Here is a 26,360-nt window from a genome sequence, read left to right on the forward strand (position 1 = left end):
GGAGGACAGGGCTAGGGAAGAGATCCCTCTGCCTCAGAAGAATCTTCTGAGAAGTTAATGTGGGCTCCACCTCTCTCACTACTAAAGGTTTTTCTCTTCACTTTTAAGTCTAGCTGAAAACAGCCTCCAGCATTCTCAGCAATTAGAATGAGGCCTCTGGGTTCCAAATGCATCTTTGATAGATGCCTCTAACTGCATCAACGTGGCAGATGCATTTCTCTCAGCATTTAATGCTAATTCTCTCTGTTGTCTAAGGATAAATAACTGCACAATCATGTCAGGAGGCCCCAGCATAAATTCACCAGGGGTTTTAATTACTCTCCAGTAACAATGTCTCATACAAAATCAGAGAAATGAAAATCCAGTCAGTGTGTGTGCATGTGTGTTTATGTCCCAGGCTATCCCCAAAACAGTCAGGGCATCATTTCTATTCAATAGAGGAATAAGATCGGGACCCTACGTCCAGTTCAGATGCGTGAGACAGCACTGCACCCCATAGAATGGGTAGGAAGAACAAATGATTTCCCAATGACACTGCCTGCAGCATCCCTCCTTCCCTTGGGGCACATAAATGAGTAGCTACACACTCAAGCTGTGGAGTCAAACAAACCTGGGTTCACATCTCAGCCTGCTACATGTTCACTGTTTCATCCCAGGCAACCTCTGTAATCCTCAAATTTCTCACGGGTAAATGGGGGATCATACCTATATCTATATATACAGCATAAAGTTGTGAGGATTAAGCAAGATAATCTACGCAAAGCAAGTGACACAATATGCCGTGTATGGTAAATCCCCAATAAATATTAGCAACACCAAGAGAAATGCAGAAGGAGTCCCTGTCCCTTTGTTGCAGAGGACATGTTGCTATGAGGGTCCAGGTGTTCTTCCTCCCACCCAGGCCTCTAGTTGGGTGAATTGGAAGAAGAGCATCTTATCTCCCACCTGGGCCTAAGAGTAAACATGGTGACTAAACTATACACACACACACACACACAGAAACATATATGCACACACACATATATACACACATACATATATACATATATGTATACACACATGCATATATACGTATACACACACATATATAAACACAACTGCTATAGATCTCACAAATGAAAATGCCAGTGTCTGCAAGTTCATTCTATATATAACTTTTATAAATCCAGGAACCCATACAAACTAGTTTCAGAGGATTATCTCTTTCAAAGAAACAGTCCAACAACCAAAAGCAATTAATAATAGATACAATTCTTTATTTAAGGTATCATATTTCATCAAAGGCACACTCATCAATAATCTATTGACATATTTTTTAACGTCCCTTTGCTTTCTCCTCTTGAAATCCATTATACTATCCAACTGCAATGGAACTTCTTTCCTCCCTACCCCATCCACTCACCTCCAGTCCATCCCTTTAGTGTATACAGATCAGCTTAGCCTCCCCTCCAGAAAGCAGGGCTCCCTTCTACTTAGGAGAGGCACAGGAGAGGGAAAACTGAGGGAGCTAAAACATGATTGTCCTTGGTGATCATGAAGAAGGGGGCAGCAGTGCAGAGTCATCTAAGTGACCTTTGCCTCTGTCAAACTAAATTTGGCCTGAATTACATAAGGACAGTTGAGTCCTCATATAATTAATTGCAGTCTAACTTAGTACATAAACTAACTGAAAGCCTAACTTAGGAGCATAGTTTTGTAACAAATAGCTGAGTCTCAGTCAATCACAGGCAGCCAACTGATCAGACCATATTCAAATAAGGCAAATGCTAAGCTGTAATCGGTCAAGTTTCTGTACCTGACTTTTGTCCTCTGTCCATAAATGCTGCCTGCCCATGTAGTGGAGCAGAGCTCTCTGAACCGCTTCTGGTTCTGAGAGCTGAGTGATTCCTGAATCATTCTTTGCTCAGTTAAACCCTGTGAAATTTAATTTGTCTAAACTTTTTCTTTTAACACCTCTGCACACACAAAATACAAGAATACATTCCTGTACCTTTGTTCTTCCTCATTCTTAATTCATGATTTTATTTTCAGATACAAAGATGCAAAGATAGAAAACCTTACCACCCCAAAGTAGGAATGTACGTTCCCCATCCCTCCTTTGCCTTTTCTTCAAAAAAGCAAAAAGTCATTAAGATGTTAATGCTGAGATAAGTCATTGGAGAAGGATGGAAAAGAAACAACAAGAAATGATAGACAGGGTGCTGCCAAGCAGCTACTCTGTTTTTATAAAATACCTCAGACATAAATGGTATTTGTATTATGTGACAAAAACTCCTCTTCCCCTCCCCTACACAAAAGGAAAGGCAAAGAAATGCAAAGGAAGTGGTAATTGCCAGGTGTCTAGATATGGGACCACTGCCCTCTAGTGTACTTACAATTTTTCTAAATCCCTTTATCAGAGCTCTTTACCTGAAAGATAGTAGGAAACAGAATAAAAATGAACCTCTGTTGAACTATCCAATAGAACCATTTTTAAAAATACCATCAATTATTAAGAGAGTGATATGACGGCTTCCTACCACCTCACTATCTGTTGGTGCCAACACTTTCTTCAGGTCCTACACATGGATTCCTTGTTTCAGTCCAACAGATTGCCAAAGGGCAGAAGAAATATTAAAGGTATTTCACAACTAGTTTGGCATAGGCACTAGCCAACCAGAACAGATGCCCGGATGATGCCAGCTGGCAGGAATTCTGCCTCTTCCCTTTGCAGGGCCAGCATTAACCCCTTAGATGCCGAACTGTGGAGAGGTTCTGGGTTCCTGGTAGAGGGACTAGTTAGCCAAGAGAGTAGGGGACCTGGGACAAAAGCATGTCAATATTTCAACCATCTGTACTGTGGTGTTCTGGCTGAATATTCGCTCTTTGGATTAGAAGACATCAGAAAAATAACCCAGTACCACTGAACAGAGCAGAGGAGTGACTCAGAGTCCACTAGCAAAGATCTGAAGTAGCTCTTTCTCTCAGCAGCTTTCCTTCTCTTGCCAATAACCAGGGACATCCTCTAGACCAGGACAGGGGTGTAGTAGTGTTAGTAGTGAGTGTCAGGAAATCTACCCTACAGTCTTGGTTCTACTACTTTTGTGTGTCCTTAGGTGGATATTTTGATCTGCGCCTCCATGTCCCTGTTTTTAAAATAAAAAGGTTAGACTGAAGTTTTTTGAGGACCCTTCTCTCTGTAGGTAGAAATTATTACTTTTTCGTGATCTGTTTTTTTTGTTCTTGTTTTTGTTTTGGGTTTTTGTTATTTTGTTTTGTTTTGCTTTTTTGAGACAGAGCTTCGCTCTGTTGCCCAGGCTGGATTACAGTGGTGCCATCTTGGTTCACTGCAACCTCTGCCTCCTGGGTTGAAGTGATTCTCTTGCCTCAGCTTCCCGAGTAGCTTGGAGTATAGGCACCTGCCACCACACCCGGCTAATTTTTGTATTATTAGTAGAGATGGGGTTTCACCATGTTGACCAGGCTGGTCTTGAACTCCTGACCTCAGGTGATCTGCCCACCTCAGCCTCCATCACAAGTGTGAGCCGCTGCCTCTGGCTATGATCTGGTATTTCTAAGTGAATTCTACATACAAGATTATTCAGCATAATTTTTAATGACAATACCACCTTGAGAACTCCTGACGACAACATCATAATCTTGAGACAGCTCTTAGACTATAAAAAAGTGATCAGTAAATACCTGGAAATCTCCTTGAAAGATCTCATTTCTTTAGAATTTTTTTTAGTTTCTATTTCCAAATACTACCCTAAATGTAGCCACTTGTAAGTAACTTTCTTTTTTGATGTTTTCTTTATTTTTTGAGACAATGGCTTGCTATGTTGCCCAGGCTAGGGTGCAGGCATGATCATAGCACACTGCAACCTCGAACTTCTGGCCTCAAGCAATCCTCCCACCTCAGCTGCCCAAGTAGTTGGAACTAGAGGTATGTGCCACCATCCCTGGCTATAAATAAGTATTTTCCTAAGATTTACTTAATTCCTTGAGGAAACTGGCAGGATAATAAAGCTGATTCAAAGAAGGATAGAAGAGGCCAGGCACAGTGACTTACGCCTATAATCCCAGCACTTTGGGACTTTGAGGTGGGAAGACTGCTTGAGCCCAAGAGGTCAAGACTGCAGTAAGCTAGTGCATTCCAGCCTGGGTGACAGAATGAGCACCTGTCTCAAAAAAAAAAAGAAAGAATAGAAGAAACTGGTAAATATAAATTCAGTAGAAAAAAATAATGCTGGCATAGGACTGCAAAGCTAGTAACAAAATGGTTGCCATTTTACTAGGGCAAATAAAATATAACATTTGAGGTTACCTTCCCTGCTGGGCAAAAGTAGTTTGTATCTCTACCAGACAAAAGTTATCAGTAACTTACCAATCTTCTACAAATTAACATCCAAATTCTACAGATTCTAGACTTCAATTAATAGCAAATAGCCAAAGAAAGCTACATCTCCTGAAGTATCAGCTGATTCTTAGAGGATCTGATAGGAGTTTGAAAGAGCACCCAGTAATCTTTTTGCTTTATTTCAAAATTTCTGAAAATTCTTCTTAAGAATTTTCAAATCCCTTGATCCTAAAACATCAAGGTAGCAGATCTAATAAGAGGGAGAATAATAAGGACTGTGGGAACTGAAAAGTGTAAAAACAAACAGAAAAACTCCTCGGTACTTTAGGTTGAAATGAAGAAAGGGGGAAACAAACCAAAAACTAACGTGAAACACAAGACGTTGATCAAGCGGTTAAACCAAAAAGAAGACCTCTGTCTCTCTCATCACAACTACAACAACTCTTATTCCCACACCTTTTAAAGATGTTTCTGTATTGGCTGAAACATGTGGATATGCAGTATTCTCCAAAGTAACCAATAGTGTTGTATCAAGGTTCAGTTAATAATGACTGTATTAATAATTCTGATCATATAGCAAATGAGCATGATAATACACAGTTTTAATTTGATTTCCAATTCACAGATGTTAAACCAGCCTAAAGTAAAAAGGCTGCTTGGAGTTTTTGACTGTTGGATACACAGAGGAGCAAAACTTGCTATGTCAGTTTTTTAATTTGCATGATTTTATTTTCAAAACTCATGACTTTTTTTCTCCTTTAAAAATGTAAATTACTTTTGCAAAAAAGCATTAAACACAAAATTAAATCTTAAAACGGGCAAAGTTGAAGCCAAGTCATCCAAAGGAAAAGAAGACAGCCTTGAGCAGCAGGGTGCAGAATACAGACATTACCATCTTCATCTGCATAGAAATGAGTCTGACTGTGTTTACAACTTCATCATTTGAAATGTTACAGAAAAACTCATGAAACAGTGCACTTCCCCACAGACAGCTGGTATGTTAAATAACTAATAGCACAAAACCAAAATGTCTTTGCTTCATATATATTTATATATGTATTTATATATGTATATGTATATATACATACATCTATGTATATATGTATTCATATATACATGTATTTATATATTTATATAAATATATTATAAATTTATATATCTATAAATGAGGGAAGACAGGGAGACAAATGATTACTTTTACTTTTCATCAACTTTCTGTTATGTACATGACTTCTTTTATAGTATGATTTATTTTAGTGTACATCAATTAATACTTTTATTAATAAAAATAAAGCTAATACTTTAAAAACCAAGTAGTATAGCTGACAGAATCTATCTAGACATTGTTATTTCATTCAGAAATTTATCTCTGCTGTATCTAGAAAGTGAAACTTCTGTTATGTTTTATGTTTTAGAATATTTGCACATATTAAATATATATTATATACACTTTTTTTTTAGATAGGGTCTAGTTCTGTTGCCCAGGCTGGAGTACAGTGGCGTGATCTTGGTTCACTGTAACTTTCACCTCCTGAGCTCAAGCGATCCTCCCACTTCAGCCTCCCAAGTAGCTGGGACCACAGGTATGTGCAACCACACCCAGCTAATATTTGTGTTGTAGAGACATAGTTTCACCATGTTGCCCAGGCTGGTCAGACTCCTGGGTTCAAGTGATTTGCCCACCTTGGCCTCCCAAAGTGTTGGGATTACAGGCATGAGCCATCATGCCCAACTGTATTACATATATATTTATAATACATATTTTTAAAAAATCAGTCTCAATCACTTGCAAGTAACAATTCAAGGTTCTGATTTCCGATTTTTTTTTTTTTAAGATGGAGTCTCGCTCTGTCACCCAGGCTGGAGTGCAGTGGCGTGATCTCAGCTCACTGCAACCTCCACCTCCTGCGTTCAAGCAATTCTCTGGTCTCATCCTCCTAAGTAGCTGGGATTACAGGCACCTGCCACCATGCCCAGCTAATTTTCGTATTTTTAGTAGAGATGTGGTTTCACCATGTTGGCCAGGCTGGTCTTGAACTCCTGACCTTAAGTGATCCGCCTGCCTCAGCCTCCCAAAGTGCTGGCATTACAGGTGGGAGCCACCGTGCCCAGCCAATGTTCTGAATTTTTAAAAAATCAACCCTATATTCTAGGCCATTCCTTAGCCCTTTTCTCAAAATTCCAATATTTTATTTGTCCTATCTTAATTCCCCAAAAATCTAAAGGGTGACAAGCATGCCCTATGCTGAAGAATTTTTTGTTCTTTGACTCTGAACAATGCCCAGAAGAGGGTGCTCATAGAACAAACAGCCTTGCTTTAACCATGAAGCTAGGACACATCCTCTAGATCAAAGTTTGGTATCCCCAAATTTGGTAAGTACTATAATGATTGTAGTGTGTTAAGATTGCAGAAGGAGAAATGAAAAGTTCCCTATATTAAAAGCAATTCAAGAATACATTTTAAAAAGTTAGTAAAGACCTTTTAAATGAGGGAAGACAGAGACAAATGATTACTTCTACTTTTCATCAACTTTCTATTGTCCATATGGCTTCTTTTCTAGTATAATTTTAATGTACATCAATTAATGCTTTTATTAATGAAAAATAAAGCCTATAATTAATACTTTTGAAACCAAGTAGTATAGCTGACAGAATTTATCTAGACATTGCTATTTCATTCAGGAATTTAATCCTGCTGTATCTAGAAAATGAAACTTCTGTTATGTTTTATGTTTTAGAATGCTTACATATGTTACTACTCAGAATCCATAACATTATAATTTATACTAGCATTCTTTCCTGGTAATACAAATCTTGGTAGAAAAATATCTATCAGAAGACAGGCAATATATCTTTCCCACTGCATCCCTTCTTTACCAAACTCTTAAAATATCTCATATTGCTTTACCCATAGTTTTATGGGCTTACATTACACTGAGTTTTGCTGCTGCTTTGTGGTGACTTGGTACTAAATTCAGCTAAGCTGGAACCATATTCCTCAGAGTTCTCTTTCCTGTATGGTTCTGTATGGCCATGAGAGACATTCTGTGTGAAATCCAGAGGAAGATGTAAAGAAGTCATACTTTTTATGCTCTGAAACTTGGTGCAGGGTACTGTCTTAGTCTGTTTTGTGCTGCTATCACAGAATATCTGAAACCAGGTAATTTATAATGAATAGAAATTTATTGGCTTATAGTTCTGGAGGCTGGGAAGCCCAATATCAAGGCGCTGGCATCTGTCAGGTGACTTCTTATTGTGTTATCACATGGTGAAAGAGTGCAAGGGCAAGAAGAAGGTGAGAGAAAAAGAGAGACAGAGAGAGACGTAGTGGGAAACAGAGAGAGAGAGAGAGAGAGAGAGAGAGAATGGAACTGGTCCTTTTAAAATGGCACCAACCCCACCCATGGGGGTGGAGCCATCATGGCCTAATCACCTCTTAATTGTCCCACCTCTTAATACTGTTATAACGGCAACTAAATTCCCACATGAATTTTGGAGGGGAAAACAAACCATAGCAGGCACTATGCACCTTGTCCACTTGTACACATTATTGCTAATCTGCTGCTTAACTACTTGGTGTACCAGGCTTGCAGTAATTTTAATTCACTAAATCTCTTCCTTCAGCTTCTCTGAGTCCTGGGCCAAGTGTGTGTGCAGGAGACACACTGCAGGAGACAGAGTGCCAGCTTCTGCTGCAGGTCCCCCACAGCATCAAGGTTGGACATGGTAAGACACAGAAGAGGTTTCCAGTTTGTCCTCAATGGTCCCATTGGTCTTCATGAGTTCTGGTTTGTCCCTACTCTCCTATACATCCAGCTTTCCCTCTTAACAGCTGATCTGATAAACCTATAGTAACTTCAAGCTCAACACTAGATACAGAACCAATAGTCTTCATAGATTGTATCACCAGCTCTCACATTTGTGTAAGGTCTAGCCCTTACGATAATAAATCTCTTATTCTGTATAATGTGTGGCCATTTTGCTTCTTCGATAAAACCATGGCTGCTGTAAGTATCTGTGTACAACACTGTCTTGTTGCCTTTGCATTGTGAACAGTATGTTAAGCCTCATGGTATCCACTGTCTTAGGTAGAATGGTGATTGGTGGTACAAGAAAAGGAAGAGATGCTTAGAAAGGTAAAAAGCTTATGTAGGAATCTCCCAGGAAATCCTCAATGCTAAAAATGTCTTTGCCTAGTTATCATTTGTTGCTTCTCATCTCCAAATCCAGCTTTCTTTGTCCTGTTTTGTGGTCTTGGAGCTGGACCACGTAAACATTTCTCCTTTGTCAATAGAGGGTGCTGGAGAGACACTGGAGGACACTCAGCTTGACTCCTGTGGCTTGAATCTGCTGTGCTCTCTGCTAGCTCTTGTGGTGGGTAGGGGCCCGCAGCATAGGACATCTAGTGACTCACCCTATTAAGTTTTAGTGGCACTATTTGGGGGACTTTTCAGTGGGTTTGACACCACTCCAGCAGGCAGCTTCCCAGTGAATCCCTCTGGCATCTCAGTGGACAACTCAGTGATACCTGATGAGTCTTGCAGATGCCCCAGGAGGCTAGACCAAAGGTTCAGAAGTTGGGTTTCCTGCTTGCCAGCCCTGGCCTGCAACATCTCAGGGAAATTCTCTGCAAGTCAGTGGGCTGCAGACTTCCTTTCAAAGGGGTCAGAATCGGCCCTGGGTGAGGGGAGGGCCCTCTTCCAAATTTGTTCCTTCTTTGACACTCCTTCCTTGGCAACAGCCTTAGGGGTAGTGGCTATTCTTTGTATATACTATTCCTGTGTTCATTATGGTTTTCTTTACCCTTAGTAGGTAATCCTCTGCTACTAGTTAATAATCATTTATATTAAACTTTCCCTGTGTGAATTACTGTGTGCTTTCTGTCTCCTAACTAGACACCGATAAAATGCCTTTTGCTCTTAGTAGCTATTTAAAAGAAAAAAAAATAAAACTTAATTTTATTAGTTCAAGATTTTTCCTTAGAAGGGACATAAATTACTTTTAATGTGATTATATAAATAAAGGGATTGCCCAAATATGCAGTTTAGAGAGACTATTTGCTTTCTTTGTCCACCTGGGAAGGGTATTTCTCAAATCAGGCTCTACAGACCCACCTGAGAAGACCCTGAGTCACTATGGCTATGAAACAAACCACCGCAAACGCAATGGTTAAAACAACCATCATATTTCACTCTCACATGTCTGATAGAAGGACTCTAGGGTTGCATGACAAATGGTGAAGACACAAGGGAGGATGAAGAACTGAGGCCCAAAATGTACTCTACCACAGTGTCCAAGGGCATTAATAATGGGTCTATAAATTCAAATGGTATTTTTAAAGTTTTACTTTTCCATTTGGTAAGGAAATAAATAGTGTAATCACAGTCATAGGACTTCAGTGCCTGCATTTGCATTTATGGTTCAGTTCTTGCCAAGGGATCGCCTTAAGTGAGTGTGCAGAGGAAATGTTAGGCAGTGTTTCCTCATTTCTGAAGCTTAACCAGTAAAGTAAAAAGAGGGTATGTATATGACTGTTGGGTATGTGAGAGTTCTCTGTGCCTTGACTCCCCTGAAGAGCCAACTCAGAGAACCTGGCTATGGGAACCCCAAAGACTGAGCTGGCCTCCAATTAGGAGAGGCAGAACTTAGAAATCAGTCCAGGAGGTTACTGGAGAAGCTGGGAACCACAGAGTTACACAGAGACAGGAAACAGCCAACTCCCACAGTTTTCAATAGTAGGTTTGCTGCAGCAAACTGGTGGGCCATGAACCTGGAACCCTCCAGAGAAGGTACCATCAAATTTTGATCTCTGTGTAACACTGATTTCTGCTATAACCATCCTGTCATGGCAATGTCTGTCTTCAGAAAAGGCTGAGCTGATGTAGTACAGAGGAGGGTTCAACTTGCTGCAAATTATTTGAAGCAGGCACAGCCTAAGTCCAGGCCTATGCCAGAGAAAGATGACATATTCACTGATAATTGCCTAATCTCCTGAGCACATAGGAGGGCAAGATTAGGATAGTTAGAGTTCTACTCAAACTGTGCAAGAATGTCCTTGAAGTGTGGCCAAGTAACAAGCAGTGCAATAACTATGAATGTTTTTACAGATTTTTATGAGACATTATCATACCCTAGCAGTGATTGTGCATGTTTATATGTTTTTAATATATTTTTTATTTTATAATAGTTTTAGGCTAAGGCGGGTGGATCACTTGAGGTCAGGAGTTCGAGACCAGCCTGGCCAATATGGTGAAACCCTGTCTCTACTAAAAAAAAGTAAATAAATACAAAAATTAGCCAGGCATGGTGGCGGGTATCTGTAATCCCAACTGCTTGGGAGGCTGAGACAGGAGAATTGCTTGAACCCTGGAGACAGAGGTTGCAGTGAGCCGAGATCGCGCCATTGCACTCCAACCCGGGCAACAAGAGCAAAACTCCGTCTCGGAAAAAAAAAAAAAAGTTTTAGACAAAATTTGCAAAGATAGGAGAGAGAGTAATTATATACCCCACAAATAATTTTTCCTACTTATTAACATCTTACATTATTATGGTATATTAGTCTATTAGTCACAATTAATGAATGGATGTTGATACACTATTATTAACTAAGGTCCATACTTTAGGCTTCGCGTGTGTGTGTGTGTGTGTGTGTGTGTGTGTGTGTGTGTGTGTTTGCATATGTGTTTTACTCTAATGTCCTTTTTTTCTGGTCCAGGATCCCATTGAGGGTATGCATTACATTTTAGTTGTCATATTTTCTTAGGCTTCTCTTAGCTGGACAGTTTCTCTTTCTCAGATTTTCCTTGTTTTTGATAACCTTGACACTTTTGAGGAGTTTTGGTTACGTATTTTGTAGAATGTCATTTAACTGGGATTTTTCTGATGATTGTATTTTAATTATTGTTGTCATATTTACAATTGCTAGTTCCTTCAAACATCCCACCAAAAGTGTAAGAATTAGAAAGTGGCCGGGCGCGGTGGCTCAAGCCTGTAATCCCAGCACTTTGGGAGGCCGAGACGGGCGGATCACGAGGTCAGGAGATCGAGACCATCCTGGCTAACACGGTGAAACCCCATCTCTATTAAGAAATACAAAAAACTAGCCGGGCGAGGTGGCGGGCGCCTGTAGTCCCAGCTACTCGGGAGGCTGAGGCCGGAGAATGGCGTGAACCCGGGAGGCGGAGCTTGCAGTGAGCTGAGATCCGGCCACTGCACTCCAGCCTGGGCAACAGAGCGAGACTCCGTCTCAAAAAAAAAAAAAAAAAAAAAAAAAAGAATTAGAAAGTGTGCCTCAAACACAAAGAGTCTGAAAACCACTGGTCTACATCAAAGCAGACTGTAAATATGCATAAGTCAAAGTTATTGAGATGCTTAGTCTACCATTCGAACTTCAGTTTCAAAAAGCCAGGTAGGCTTTTAGAGCTTTCCCACAGTGACTGGATAGCAATCTCTATTTGTACTGTCTGCATGTCACCCAAAATGGCCAGGCCATCAGCCACCCGACTCGTTTGGCAGCCCTGACTTACAAAAGAAGACAATAGCTCTTTGCCCAAAGGTCGCTTTGTAGTGACTCACCTTGAAGGAAAAAGGAAGGTAAATTACACATAATGACATTATAAGTTGTCCCACAGTTTTCAACAGAAAATATTCTTAAAGTATAACCAGAAACAAGAAACCTTCAATGCAACATTTTCCTTTTTGTTTTTGAAATGAATAAAGTCCAAATTAGGGAACAGAAGCAAGTATGTACTATTAATTTGTAATGTCTAGAACCATAGAAGTAGTCTACTTATGGAAGAGCTGTGTGCATCTTCTAGTAATTAAACTTGTGCAAGTTACAGCCTTAATTAAAACACCTTTTAGGAGTCTACTCTGGTCTCAACGGAAGTAAAGTCCCTAAGTGCTGGCAACTTTGGAATACTAAACATTACTGGCAATGCTGAAAATGGTACAATATTTACCGCAATAAAGAAGACAATACCCGATATGTCCCCTGGAGCACAAAATTAAAATATTTGTATTGGAATACAGACAGGCCGAAATACGTGTTCCATGAACCAAAAAGTACTCACCGTGTTGGCCAGCTCGAGATAGCTTCCTCCTACAGAGTTGCCAACGTGCGGGGACTGCGTGAGCAGTTTGTGGAGAGCAGTCTGCTGATGCAAAGAGCTTCCGCCATACTCGAGCAGCTTCTGGAGGGCTGACTGGCTCTGCACATCCGGGCTCTGGAGGTCCCTGGCACCAGAGTCGTATTCCCAGCTCTCCCTGGCTGCTGATAAGGCACCTAAGCCCGAGAGAAGCAGAGAAAATGAAAAGACATTTCCTTCATTAGCCTGTGGGTGGCCAATAGGCAATGATTTGGAACCTCCTAAGCCTTCCATGTGCCAGCATCTCGGAACACATGTGGTGCCCAGGCTGCATGCTAAGCGTGTTCCCTTTCAAACTGACACATGGGGAGCCTGGAGATAAAAGCAATTTCAGGCAAAGCATTCAAAAATAACTATCCCATGAATATGTGCCCCCTAAACAGAAATGCTTAGCAAAAAAAAAAAAGCACTGGAGAGCCAAGTAAAGGGAATCCAGATCAGAGTCACATCTGTGATTTGCACAGGGCTATTATATTAGCCTTAGCACTGGTCATTCTTTCTCCAAACTGAGGAAGAAGGAAGCAAGAAAAATGACAGAAAGTTAAGATATGGCACTTTATCATGACTGTCTTTTTCTTCTCTTTTCTTTCCTTCCTCCCTCCCTCCCTCCCTCTTTTCTTTCTTTTCTTTCTTTCTCTCTTTCTTTCTTCCTTTCCTTCTCTTTTTCTTTCTTTCTCCCCCTCCCCTCCCCTCCCCTCCCCTCTCCTTCCCTCCCCTTCCCTTCCCGAGGCAGGGTCTTGTTCTGCCACCCAGGTGGGAGTGCAGTGTCATGATCACAGCTCATTGTAGCCTCAACCACCTGGGCTCCAGTGATCCTCCTGCCTCATTAAAAAAATTTTTTTTTGTAGACCTCATTTCTACACTACGTTGCCTAGGCTGATCTCGAACTCTTGGGTTCAAGCAATCCTCCTGCTTTGGTCTCCCAAAATGCTGGGATTACAGGTGCAAGCCACTGCGACCGACAGTATCATGACTTTCTACTGTTGATGTACTCTTTTTTTTTTTTTAGTAACAGGCTTCATTCACTTTATTTTTCTTGTATAAAAACCCTATGTTGTAGCCACAGCTGGAGCCTGGGTCCACTGCACGGAGACTGGTGTGGGTCTTGACAAGGTGGTCAGTGAATTCCTGATAGGGAGACTTGGTAAACATAGTCTCCTTCCAGAGGTCAGGGGTCAGGTAGCTGTAGGTCTTAGATATGGCATCAAAGGTGGCCTTGGCGAAGTTGCCCAGGGTGGCAGTGCAGCCCCGGGCTGAGGTGTAGCAGTCATCAATACCAACCATCATGAGCAGCTTCTTGGGCACAGGTGCTGAGACGATGCCAGTGCCCCTCGGTGCAGGGATGAGGCGCACCAGCACAGAGCCGCAGCGGCCTGTCACCTTGCAAGGGACGGCGTGGGGCTTGCCGATCTTGTTCCCCCAGTAGCCTCTGCGCACCGGGACAATGGAGAGTTTGGCCAGGATGATGGCCCCACGGATGGCGGTGGCCACCTCCTTGGAGCACTTAACACCCAGGCCAATGTGGCCATTGTAGTCCCCGATAGCAACAAACGCCTTGAACCTGGTGCGCTGGCCAGCACGGGTCTGCTTCTGCACCGGCATAATCTTCAAAACCTCGTCTTTGAGAGAGGCCCCCAAGAAAAAGTCAATGATCTCAGATTCCTTAATGGGCAGAGAGAACAGGTAGATCTCCTTCAGGGACTTGATCTTCATGTCCTTGACCAAGCTGCCCAGCTCGGTGACGGGCATCCACTCCTTATCCTCGGCCTTGCCTCCGCGAGCTCCGCGGCCTCGGCCGGGCCCGTTCACGGCCGCGACCCCGGCCTCGGATGCCTCTGCTGAAACCTCCGCGGAAGCCACCGCGGTTCCCCATCCCAGGGCCACCAGGGCCTCCGGGACCCCCCCCCTCCCCACTGCACCGGCATCATCCACCACTTGGTGTTTTCTCGGAGAAGAGGAGGATGTACTCTTACCTAAAGGAAGCTAGGGGGTATTTTCCAGTTAGGGATAGCAATGAAGTTGAGTTCTGGGCAATAAAATATGAACAGAAATGATAAGTATCACTGCTGGGCCTTGCTTATAAAGCCCCGCAGTGTGTGATTCTCCATGCCCTTTGCCTTCTGGCCTGGTTCAGATGGGAATGGTACCCTTGGAAGCCATGTGGTACAGATGGTGGAGCCACAAGGTAGATGCAAGATGCCTGGATTCCAGAACCATCACTTGTAGAAGAGCTGTCTGCTCATCCTAAGTACCCTATTTTGACCTCGTGTGATTAGAAAAGAAACTTTTTTTTGTACATGTTTTTTATTTCATAGATTTTTGGGGAAGAGGTGGTGTCTGGTTACATGAACAAGTTACTTAGTGGTGATTTCTAAGATTTTGGTGCACCCATCACCTGAACAGTGTACGCTGTGCCCCATGTGTAGTCTTTTATCCCTCACCCCCCACCCACACTTTCCCCCAAGTCCCCAGAGTCCACTGTGTCACTCTTATGCCTTTGTGTCCTCATAGCTTAGCTCCCACTTATGAGTGAGAACATATGATGTTTGGTTTTCCATTCCTGAGTTACTTCACTTAGAATAATGGTCTCCAATTCCATCCAGGTTGCTGTGAATGCCATTATTTTGTTCCTTTTTATGGCTGAGTAGTATTCCATGATGTATATATACCACATTTTCTTTATCCAGTCATTGATGGGCATTTGGGCTGGTTCCATGTTTTTGCAGTTGCAAATTATGCTGGTATAAACATGTGTGTGCAAGTATCTTTTTCATATAATGACACTTCCCTCTGGGTAGATACCCAGGAGTGAGATTGCTGGATCAAATGGTAGATCTACTTTTAGTTCTTTAAGGAACTTCTATTGTGTTTGATTCACCACATATTTTCGGTTTGTTGATTAGAGCAGCTAGTATTGCCTTAACTATTACAGATGATTAGAAGGTAATAAAATATGCTAATAGTTATAATACAAATGGGAAAGTGCAATGAAAAAGTAGAACTAAAGGATATCTAACCCAGTCCATCTGGAGATGACTGGGGAATGTTCAGGGACAGCTTCCTAGAGGAGAAAGCCTGATGCTTCAGTTGTCACTCTTTCCAGAAAAAAATAGATTCCGGGTAAAGCCTGCTTCCTTGTGTTGTTCACTTCTGAATGAAGTGTCTTGTGGGTGCATCTGGTTGGTGAAGCCTAGGCTGCATGCCTTTAGCCGCAAGGAAAGCTGGGTAAATGTGTTTTCTGGTTTTACTTTAGAGAGGTAGTATTGATAAGGTGAGACATTTCCTAAACAGAGAAGGGTGCTCAAAAGGCCTAGGCAGCCAGAACACAAACAATGGTCTATGCACAGGACGTGTACTAGGTCCTGGGGATATAGCAGTAAGCATGATAAATTGTAGTCCCTGCCTGCAAAGATCTCATCCTGGTGGATCTTTAATACATGGCTTTTAATGACAAAAAAGGGACACAAAACGATCCAGTTTGTACTATAAAATGAGAACATATACAGATTACTCTATGATTTACTTGAGAATAATTACATATGGAAAACCGTTTGTAATTATTTTTGTGTACAGTGAGTTCTGATATGAATGTCCAGTCTTCTCTTATCAGGTATTGATGAATTTAATCAACGTGAATAGGAAAACTGTCTTCAGATGGTTTCCCCCTACTGTTCTGGCTCTGCTGATCCTCTCCAGTTGATCTAACCCAACATTCTCTTTATACAGTGCCTTTATAGCTGGGACGCATCAACTGCTTTGTATCAAAGCAGGCAATTCTGTCACTATGTTTGCAATTGCTCCAAGTTTATTTTAATGTTAAAGTCTATTGATTGTATTGCAAGGGAGGTTTTGCTTTCCTTAACATAGACTGCCAAATGCCTGCTCTCCCTCCCCGTTTCTCTGAACACTGTCTGTTATCTGCCTAAATGCCTCAGGGCCTCTGTTCTGGTTCCAGCAACATGTGGCAAGACTAACGGAGGTCAGAGTTGAAAAGTGGAGCCCCCACATTGGACTGAGTCACAGACGGACTTATATCTCATACGTGAGACAGACAGAGGGCTGGGCCTTGACTTGTATGTTCACCACAGTACTCTCAGCACCGTGCACATGGCCTGTGACATATCTAGCATTTAATAAACATTTAGTAAACATCGACTGCTGAATTATCCATGGTTGTAGTACCCTACAGTTTCACTTTTTAACCTGGAAATACAACATGGAAATTACTTTAAGTAAAAATTATACACTTAAATTTTTTCTTTATGCAAACATGAAGCCTCATTCTCAAATAGGAAAATATAACAGTTCTGAGGTGGAGCAAGATGGCTGAATAGAAGCCTCCACCGATTATCCCCCTGTGCAGGTACACCAAATTTTAACAACTACCTACACATAAAAAAGCACCATCATAAGAACTAACAATCAGGTAAGCAATCACAGTACCTGGTTTTAACTTCCTCTCACTGAAAGAGGCACTCAAGACGATAGGAAAGACAGTCTTGAATCACCAACGCCACTCCTCCCCTACTCTCCAGCAGTGGTTATGTACCACAGAGAATCTGTGCTCATGGGAGAGGGAAAGCACAGCAAGTGGGGGACTTGGCATTGAACTCAGTGCAACCCCATCACAGCAGGGAGCCAACCTGTGCTGGGCTCAGCCATTGCCCACCCAGGAAGGGAACATTTGGATCAGTCCTAGCCAGAGAGGAATTGCCCATTCCAGCAGTCCGAACTTGAGTTTCTCAGCAAGCCTTGCCACCGTGGGCTAACATGCTCTGGGGTTCTAGGTAAACTTGAAAGGCAGTCTAGGACACAAAGACTGCAATTCTTCCTAAGCAGATCCTAGTGCTTGGCTGGGCTTAGAGCCAGTGGACTAGGGCAGCACATGACCTAGTGAGACATCACCCAGGGTGGCTAAGAGAGGGCTTGTGTTACCCCACCTCAATAACCCCAGGCATCACAGCTTGCAGCAAAGCAAGTGACTTGTTCCTTCTGCTTGAGGAGAGAGAAGGGTAAAGAGGATTTGGTCTTGCATCTTGGAAACCAGCTCAGCCATAACAGGACAGGGCACCAGGCAGAGTCATGAGGCCCCCATTCTAAGCTCTAGCTTCCAGACTTTTCTAGACATACCCTGGACAAGAAAGGAACCTTCTGCCTTGAAGGAAAAGACCCATTTCTGGCAGGATTCATCACCTTCTGACTGAAGAGTCATTGGGCCCCGAATAATCAGCAGTAGTAGCCAGGCTGTACTTGCTGTGGGCCTTAGGTGAGACTCAGAGCTATGCCGGTTTCAGGTGAGACCTAGCACATTCCTACCTGTGGTGTCTACAGTGAAAGACTCCTTGTATTTGAGAAAAGCAGAGGGGAAAGTAAAGAGGACTCTGTCTTGCACCTTAGGTACCAGGTCGGCCACAGTGGGGCAGAGCAACAAGCAGGCTCTTGGACAGCATTTCTGGACCTGCCCTGGGCCAGAGGGGAGCGTATTGCCCTGAAAGTGAGTCCCAGGCCTCACAGCATTCACCAAAAGCTGACTGAAGAGCCTTTGCGCTTTAAGGGAACATTGACGGTGGCCTGGCAGAACTCACCATGGGTCAGTGGTGGTGGCCACTGAGAGAGGCTCCTCTGCCTGTGGAAAGGGGAAGAAAAAGCAGGAAGAACTTTGTCTTGTGGTTTGAGGGTCAGCACAGCCATAGTAGAGTAGAGCACCAGGTAGATTTTAAGGTTTTTTTACTCTAATCCCTGGCACCCGGACAGCATTTCTGACCTGCCCAGGGCCTGGGGGAACTCACTGCCCCGAAGGGAAGAACATAATCCTAGCTGGTTTCCCAAACTGCTGACTGTAAAGCCCTAGGGCCTTGAGTGAACATAGGCTGTAGCCACACAGTGGTTACAGTGGGCCTTGGGTGAGATCCAGTGCTATGCTGACTTCAGGTCCAACTCAGTGTAGTCCTAGTGGTGGGAACCACAGGGGTGGTTGCATCACCACACTCCCAGTTCCATGTGGGTCAGCACAGTGAAGGAGAGGCTTCGTATGTTTGGGAGAAAGTATGGGAAAAGAACAAGAGTCTCTGCCCCGTAATCCAGAGAATTCTTCCAGATCTTATCCAAGACCACAAAGGTGGTATCTCTAAGAGTCTGAAAAATACACAGTATTATTGGGCTTGGTGCCCAAGTCTCTTTGGATACTGGAAGGCCTTCCCAAGAAGGACAGGCACAAACAAGCCCAGATTGTGAAGACTACAATAAATATCTAACTCTTCAATGCTCAGACACTGAATAACATCTACAAGCATTAATACCATCCAGGAAAATGTGTCTTCACCCAAATAACTAAATAAGCCATCAGGGACTAATCCTGGAGAAACAGAGATATATGACCTTCCAGACAGAGAATTCAAAATAACTGTTTTGAGGAAACTTAAAGAAATTCAAGATAACACAGAGAAGGAATTTAGAATTCTATCAGATAAAGTTAACAAAGAGACTGAAATAATTAAAAGGAATCAAGCAGAAATTCTAGAGTTAAAAAATGCAACTGACATACTGAAGAATGTATCAAACAGATCTCTCTCCCTGTGCTGAGCCACCTGGAGCTTGGGGAGGGGTGACACAAGCACAGTCAGAGGAGACAAAAGAAAAAAGAACAAAAAGCAATGAAGCATGCCTACAAGATCTAGAAAATAGCCTCAAAAGAGTAAATCTAAGAGGTATTGGCCTTAAAGAGGAGATAGAGACAGAGATAGGGGTAGAAAGTTTATTGAAAGGAGGTGGGGTACAGTGGCTCATGCCTATAATCCCAGCACTTTGGGAGGCCGAGGCAGGTGGATCACCTGAGGTCAGAAGTTCAAGACCAGCCTGGCCAACATGGTGAAACTCCATCTCTACTAAAAATACAGAAAAAAAAAAAAAAAAAAAAATTAGCCAGGCATAGTGGTGGGCACCTGTAATCCCAGCTACTTAGGAGGCTGAGGCAGGAGAATTGCTTGAACCTGGGAGGTGGAGGTTGCAGCAAGCCAAGATCATGCCATTGTACTCCAGCCTGGGAAACAAGAGTGAAACTCTGTCTCAAAACAAAACAAAACAAACAAACAAACAAAAACCAACAAAAAGTTTATTGAAAGGGATAATATCAGAGAACTTCTCAAACCTAGAGAAAGATATCAACATTCAAGTATAAGAAGGTTATAGAACACCAAACAGATTTAACCCAAAGAAGACTACCTCAAGGCATCTAAAAATCAAACTCCCAAAGGTCAAGGATAAAGAAAGGATCATGAAAGAAACAAATAACATACAATGGAGTTTTAATACATCTGGAAGCAGACTTCTCAGTGTAAACCTTACAGGCCAGGAGACAGTGGCATGACATATTTAAAGTGCTGAAGGAAAAAAAAAAAAAAAAAACCCTTTTACACTAGAATAATATATCTGCTGAAAATATCCTTCAAACAAGAAGGAGAAATAAAGACCTTCACAGACAAACAGAATCTGAGGGATTTCATCAACATCAGACCTGTCCTATAAGAAATGCTAAAGGATATTCTTTAATCTGAAAGAAAAGGATATTAATGAGTAACAAGAGCTCATTTGAAGATATAAAACTGACTTTTAATGGTAAGCACACAGGAAAAGACGGAATATTATGATACTGTAATTGTGGTATGTAAACTACTCTTATAAGTAGAAAGACTAAATGATGAACCAATAAAAAATAATGACTACAACAACTTTTTAAGACATTGACAGTAAAATGAGACACAGAGAAAGAATAAAAAGTTAAAAACCAGGGGGAAGATGTTAAAGTGTAGAGTTTTTATTAGTTTTCTTTTTGTGATTTTTTTTGTTTATGCAATCAGTGTTAAGTTGTCATCAGTTAAAAATAATGGGTTATAAGATATTACTTACAAGCCTTGCAGTAACATCAAATCAAAAAATATACACCAAATACACAAAAAATAAAAAGCAAGAAATTAAACCACATCACCAGAGAAAATTACCTTCACTAAAAGGAAGACAGAAAGGAAGCAAAATAGGAAGAGAAGACCACAAAACAATCAGAAAACAAATAACAAAATGGCAAGAGTAAGTCCTTACTTACCAATAATAACATTAAATGTAAATGGACTAAACTCTGTAATAAAAAGACAGAGTGCCTAAATGGATAAAAAAGCAAGACCAAATGACCTGTTGCCTACAAGAAACACACTTTACCTATAAAGATACACACAGCTGAAAATAAAGGGATGAAAAAAGATATTCCATGCCAATGGAAGCCAAATAGTAGCTATACTTTTATCAGACAAAATAGATTTCAAGAAAAAAACTATAAAAAGAGACAGTAAGCTCATTATATAATGATAAAGGGGTCAATTCAGCAAGAGGATATAACAATTGTAATTATGCACCCAGCAATGAAGCACCCAGAGATATAAAGTAAATATTATTAGAGCTAAAGAGAGAGAGAGAGAGAGAGAGAGATATCTCAATGTCATAATTGCTTGAGACTTTAACACCCCATTTTCAGTGTTGGATGGATCTTCCAGATAGAAAATCAGCAAAGAAACGTTGGACTTAATCTGCATAATAGAGCAAATGGACCTAACAGATATTTACAGAACATTTCTTCAAGGTCTGTAGGATACACATTTTTCTCTTCAGCACATAGATCATTCTCAAGAATAGAATATATTTTAGGTCACAAAGCAAAAGTATTAAAACATTCCAAAAACTGAAATAATATCAAGCATCTTCTCCAACCACAAAGGAATAAAACTGGAAATCAACAACAAGAAGAATTTTGAAAATCATACAAACACATGGAAATTAAACAATATGCTCCTGAATGACCAGTGGGCCAATGAAGAAAATAAGAAATGGATAAATTTCTCAAAACAAATGGTAATGGACACACAACATTCCAAAATCTATGGGATACAGTGAAAGCAGTACTGAGGGAAGTTTATACCTACCAATGCCTACATCAAAAAGTAGAAAAACAAATAAACAACCTAATGGTGCATCTCAAAGAACTGGAAAAGTTAGAGCAAATCAAACCCAAAATTTGTAGGAAAAAATAATTACAAAGATCAGGGCAGAAATAAATAAAATTGAAATAAAACAATACAAAAGAACAATAAAGCAGAAAGCTGGGTTTTTGAAAAGATAAATAAAATTGACAAACCTTTAGCCAGACTAATAAAAAAAAGAGAAGACTCAAAGAAATAAAATCAGAGGTGAAAAAGGAAACATTACAACTGATACTGCAGAAATTCAAAGGGTCATTAGGTGGCTACTATGAGCAACTATGCCAATAACTTGGAAAACATAGAGGAAATGGATAAATTCCTAGACACATACCACTTACCAAGATTGAACCATGTAGCAATCCAAAACCTGAACAGACCAATAAAAAATAACGAGATTGAAGCCATAATAAATGTCTTCCAGTAAAGAAATGCTGGGACTCAATGGTTTAACTGCTGAATTCTACCAAACATTTAAAGAACTAATGCCAATCCTACTCAAAGTGTTCAAAAAAATAGAGGACAGAACACTTCCATACTCATTCTATGAGGCCAGTATTATCCTGATACCAAACCCCAAAAAAGACACATAAAAAAATCCTATAGGCCAATATCCCTGATAAACACTGATGTAAAAATCCTCAACAAAATACTAGCAAATTGAATTCAACAACACATGATAAAGTTCATTCATCATGATGAAGTGGGATTTATCTTATGGAAGCAAGGATGGTTCAACATATATAAATCAATGTGGTACTCATATCAACTGAATGAAACACAAAAACAATATGATCACTTCAACTGATGCTGAAAAAGTATTTGGTAAAATTCAATATCCCTTCATGATAAAAATCCTCAAAAAACTGAGTATAGAAGGGATATACCTAAACATAATAAAAGCTAAATGTGGCAGACCCACAGCTAGTATCATACTAAATGGGGAAAAATTGAAAGTGTTTTCTTGAAAATCTGGAACATGACAAGGATGCCCTGTTTCACCGTTATTCAGCATAGTACTGGAAGTCCTAGCTACAGCAATCGACAAGAGAAAGATATAAAGGGCATCCAAATTATCCTAGTTTACATAGTTTACATAGAATATTATCTTATATTTGAAAAAACCTAGACTCCACCAAAAAGCTATTAGAACTGACAGAAAAATCCAGTGAAGTTGCAGGCTACAAAATCAACATACAAAAATCAGTAGCAATTTCTATATGCCAATAGTGAGCAATCTGAATAAAAATTTAAAAAATAATCCCAAGTACAATAGTTATAAATAAAATTAAATATCTAGAAACAAATTTAACTGAAGAAGTAAAAGATATCTATAATGAAAACTATAAAACACTGATGAAAGAAATTGAAGAGAACCCCCCCAAAATGGAAAGATAATCCAGGTTCATGGACTGGAAGAACTAATATTGTTAAAATGTCCATACTACCCAAAGCAATCTACAGATTCAATGCAATCCCTTTCAAAATACCAATGACATTCCTCACAGAAATAGAAAAAACAAACCTAAAATGTACGTGAAACCACAAAAGACCCTGAACAGCCAAAGCTATCCTGAGGAGCAAAGAGAACAAAACTGGAGGAATCACAATACCTGACTTCAAATTACACTACAGAGCTAAGTAACCAAACAGCATGCTACTAACATAAAAATAGACATATAGGCCAGTGGAACAGAATAGAGAACCCAGAAACAAGTCCACACACTTACAGTGAACTCATTTTTGACAAAGGTGTCAAAAACATACATTAAGGAAGAGAGTCTCTTCAATAAATTGTGTTGAGAAAACTGGTATCTTATTCAGAAGAATAAAACTAGACCCCTATCTCTCACCATATACAAAAATCAAAATAGATTAAAGAGTTAAATCTAAGATTTCAAACTATGAAACTACAACAAGAAAACATTTGGGAAACTCTCCAGAACATTGGTCTGGGCAAAAATTTCTTGAGTAATACCCCACAAGCACAGGCAACAAAACCAAAATTGGACAAATGAGATTGCATCAAGTTAAAGAGCTTCTGCACAGCAAACAATCAACAAAGTGAAGAGACAACCCACAGAATGGAGAAAATACCTGCAAACTCCCCATTTGACAAGAGAAGAGTAACCAGAATATATAAGGATCTCAAACAACTCTATAGGAAAAAAAAAATCCGATAATCTGATTTTAAAATGGGCAAAGAATATGAATAGAGATTTCTTAAAAGAAGACATAAATAGCTAACAGGCATATGAAAAGGTGCTCAACATCATTGATCATCAGAGCAATGAAGATCAAAACTACAATGAGATATCATCTCACCCCAGTTAAAGTGGATTTTATCCACAAGACAGGCAATAATAAACACTAGTGAGGATATAGAGAAAAGGGAACCCTCACATACTGTTGGTGGGAATGTAAATTTGTGCAACCACTATGGAGAACCATTTGGAGGTTTTTCAAAAACCTAAAAATAGAGTGATCAAGGATCCTGCAGTCCCACTGCTGGGTATATATCCAAAAGAAAGGAAATCAGTATATTGAAAGGATATCTGCACTCCCATGTTTATTGCAGCACTATTCACAATAACCAAGGTTTACAAGCAACTTATGTGTTTATCGATAGATGAATGGATGAAGAGAATGTGGTACATATATGCAGTGCAGTGTTATTCAGCCATAAAAAAGAATGAGATCCTGTTATTTGCAACAACATGGATGGAACTGGAGGTCATTATGTTAAATGAAATAAGCCAGGCACAGAAAGACAAATTTCACATGTTCTCACTTATTTGTAGGAGCTAAAAATTAAAACAATTGAACTCATGGAGATAGAGAGTAAGGATGGTTACCAGAAGCTGGAAAGGGTAGTGGGGGATGTAGAGGGAAAGTGGGGATGGTTAATGCATACAAAAAAATAGAAAGAATGAATAAGACCTACTATTTTCTAGCACAATGGGGGACTGTACTCAATAATTTAATTGTGCATTTAAAAATGATGAAAAGAGTATAATTGGATTGTTTGTGACACAAAGGATAAACGCTTGAAGGGATGAATACCCCTTTTACCATGATGTGATTATTATGTACTGCATGCCTGTATCAAAGTATTTCGTGTACCCCATAAATATATATACCTAAATGTACCCAAAATTTTTTAAAAATACAACTGTTCTGGGGTAAGACAGTCAAAGAATGCTTCATTTTAAATTTATTATGCCATATTAACAGGCCTAAACCCAGTTTCTGGCAGAATCTCTTAATTAGGTTAGCCAAACTCTATATTAATCAGCAAGATTAAAAGGCCTTCATATTATCACCACAACAATTTTTGCTGAAGTGATACTGAAAATCTCAGATCTTCTGCTATGGAGCCAAAATCAGTCATAATGGCATCCATATAAAGGGGAAGTGGACTTTTTAAAAAACTGTAGTAGACTGTTCCCATTACTCTCTTTTAATCTGCCTTCATGTTAAATTTTTTCTCAATAAAAACCAACATTCCTGAGACAAAAACTAGTCATTTAATTGTGATGATCTCACTGAAAAACTTTGAAAATGTAGGTCTGGTAACCTCTTCCTTTTGCCCTTTGAAGCATGATGGTACCTGATGGCTCATATGCAGCCTCTTGACAGCCTGTGTTCACCTCCTTATGAACCTCAAATTGGTTCCTGTGCTACAGGAAAAAAAAAAAAAAAAAAAAAAAGGCTTACTATCTTCCCATATTTTTTTCTCTTCCCTCCCTTTCTCCTGTCTTCCCATCCTTTCTGCTTGCCTGCCCTCCAACAGATTTTGAGAATTCACTAAGTAATAGATTCTACAAGAAATACTAGAAATATTAATTCAAAGCTAAGACAAAAATCTTTGCTGTAAAGAGCTCACCATCTGGTGGAAGGGCAGAAAGTTCTAAGACTTTTCTGAAGCATTCAAATTATTTCTTTTTTTTTTCCTCCTGCATCAGCACTGGGGGACAGTGGGAGAAAGGGTTCATGAATGCACTCTCTCAAATTTCACTTTCATCAAATCTATAGTGAGAGATGAGGAAGGGGCTCCTTTTTCCTCTCGACATTTGAATCGGTATTTGTGTATTAACATGAATGTTCTTTCCTTAATGTTCAAGTTATTCTTCATCAGAAGAAACTGTGTAAATACATCATCAGGTTACAACCCTCAACTCCTGCTTAATGTTTCTCTTTTAAGAGTACTATAAGTGAAAGAAAAATTAAGAATATAATTTTAATATGATTTGGGTTTTGTCTGACCTCTGCACATTAGGTCAATGGTCTCATGAGCCCTCTTGTAACATGGCTTTTCATATGCCTGTTCCCCACAGGGATATGGCTCTGATTTCTTCTCCTGGACATGGACACCATTGTGTCAATGTCTCCTGGCTCACGAGGTTCCAGCCAGACTGACTTTCTGAGGGTAAACCATGGGATTCTTAACATTGATCAGTCTACACATGGTTAGACTCCCTATACCAGTCTGTACTGGTCACTTAGCAAAGTGCACGAGGCACTTGAGACATGTTGTGGTATTTTTATTCTTAGCTGACCATATGAAGATAGATACCTATCACCTGACATAGCCACCTGCACAGGACTGTTTTCTACAATAACTAGAGTGGACAATGGAGAATTCTTCAATCATTTTTCTTTTCAGGAATGGTATGAAGACAACTGACAAAGGTCACTTCTAGGAACTAATTTCTTCATAAGCTGACCGCTGTTCCATTGTCCACTGGGAGTCAATATCAGCAATTTGCCAATATAATTCTATTGATTAGGAAAAGCTAGATTATGATGCAGTAATGAAAAGACCCCTTCCCTCCCCACCAAATCTCAGTG

At 40.3% G+C, this 26,360-nt stretch overlaps 1 protein-coding gene and 1 pseudogene across 2 annotated transcripts in view; both read right to left on the reverse strand.

Annotated features, from left to right (window-relative positions):
* MCC (MCC regulator of WNT signaling pathway) overlaps positions 1-26,360 on the reverse strand; it is a 465,432-nt gene that overhangs the window by 302,055 nt on the left and 137,017 nt on the right. The window contains exon 3 of the mRNA XM_017959782.3: positions 12,412-12,623. Within this exon, the coding sequence (XP_017815271.1) occupies positions 12,412-12,623 (212 nt within the window). The remainder of the gene's footprint in view (positions 1-12,411; positions 12,624-26,360) is intronic.
* On the reverse strand, positions 13,521-14,371 carry LOC108586377 (annotated as a pseudogene). The gene has a single exon (XR_001903638.3). The product of XR_001903638.3 is annotated as a 40S ribosomal protein S2 pseudogene (transcript).

Source organism: Papio anubis, chromosome 5 (genome assembly GCF_008728515.1).
Source record: "Papio anubis isolate 15944 chromosome 5, Panubis1.0, whole genome shotgun sequence".
In the NCBI taxonomy this organism is placed as follows: Eukaryota; Metazoa; Chordata; class Mammalia; order Primates; family Cercopithecidae; genus Papio; species Papio anubis.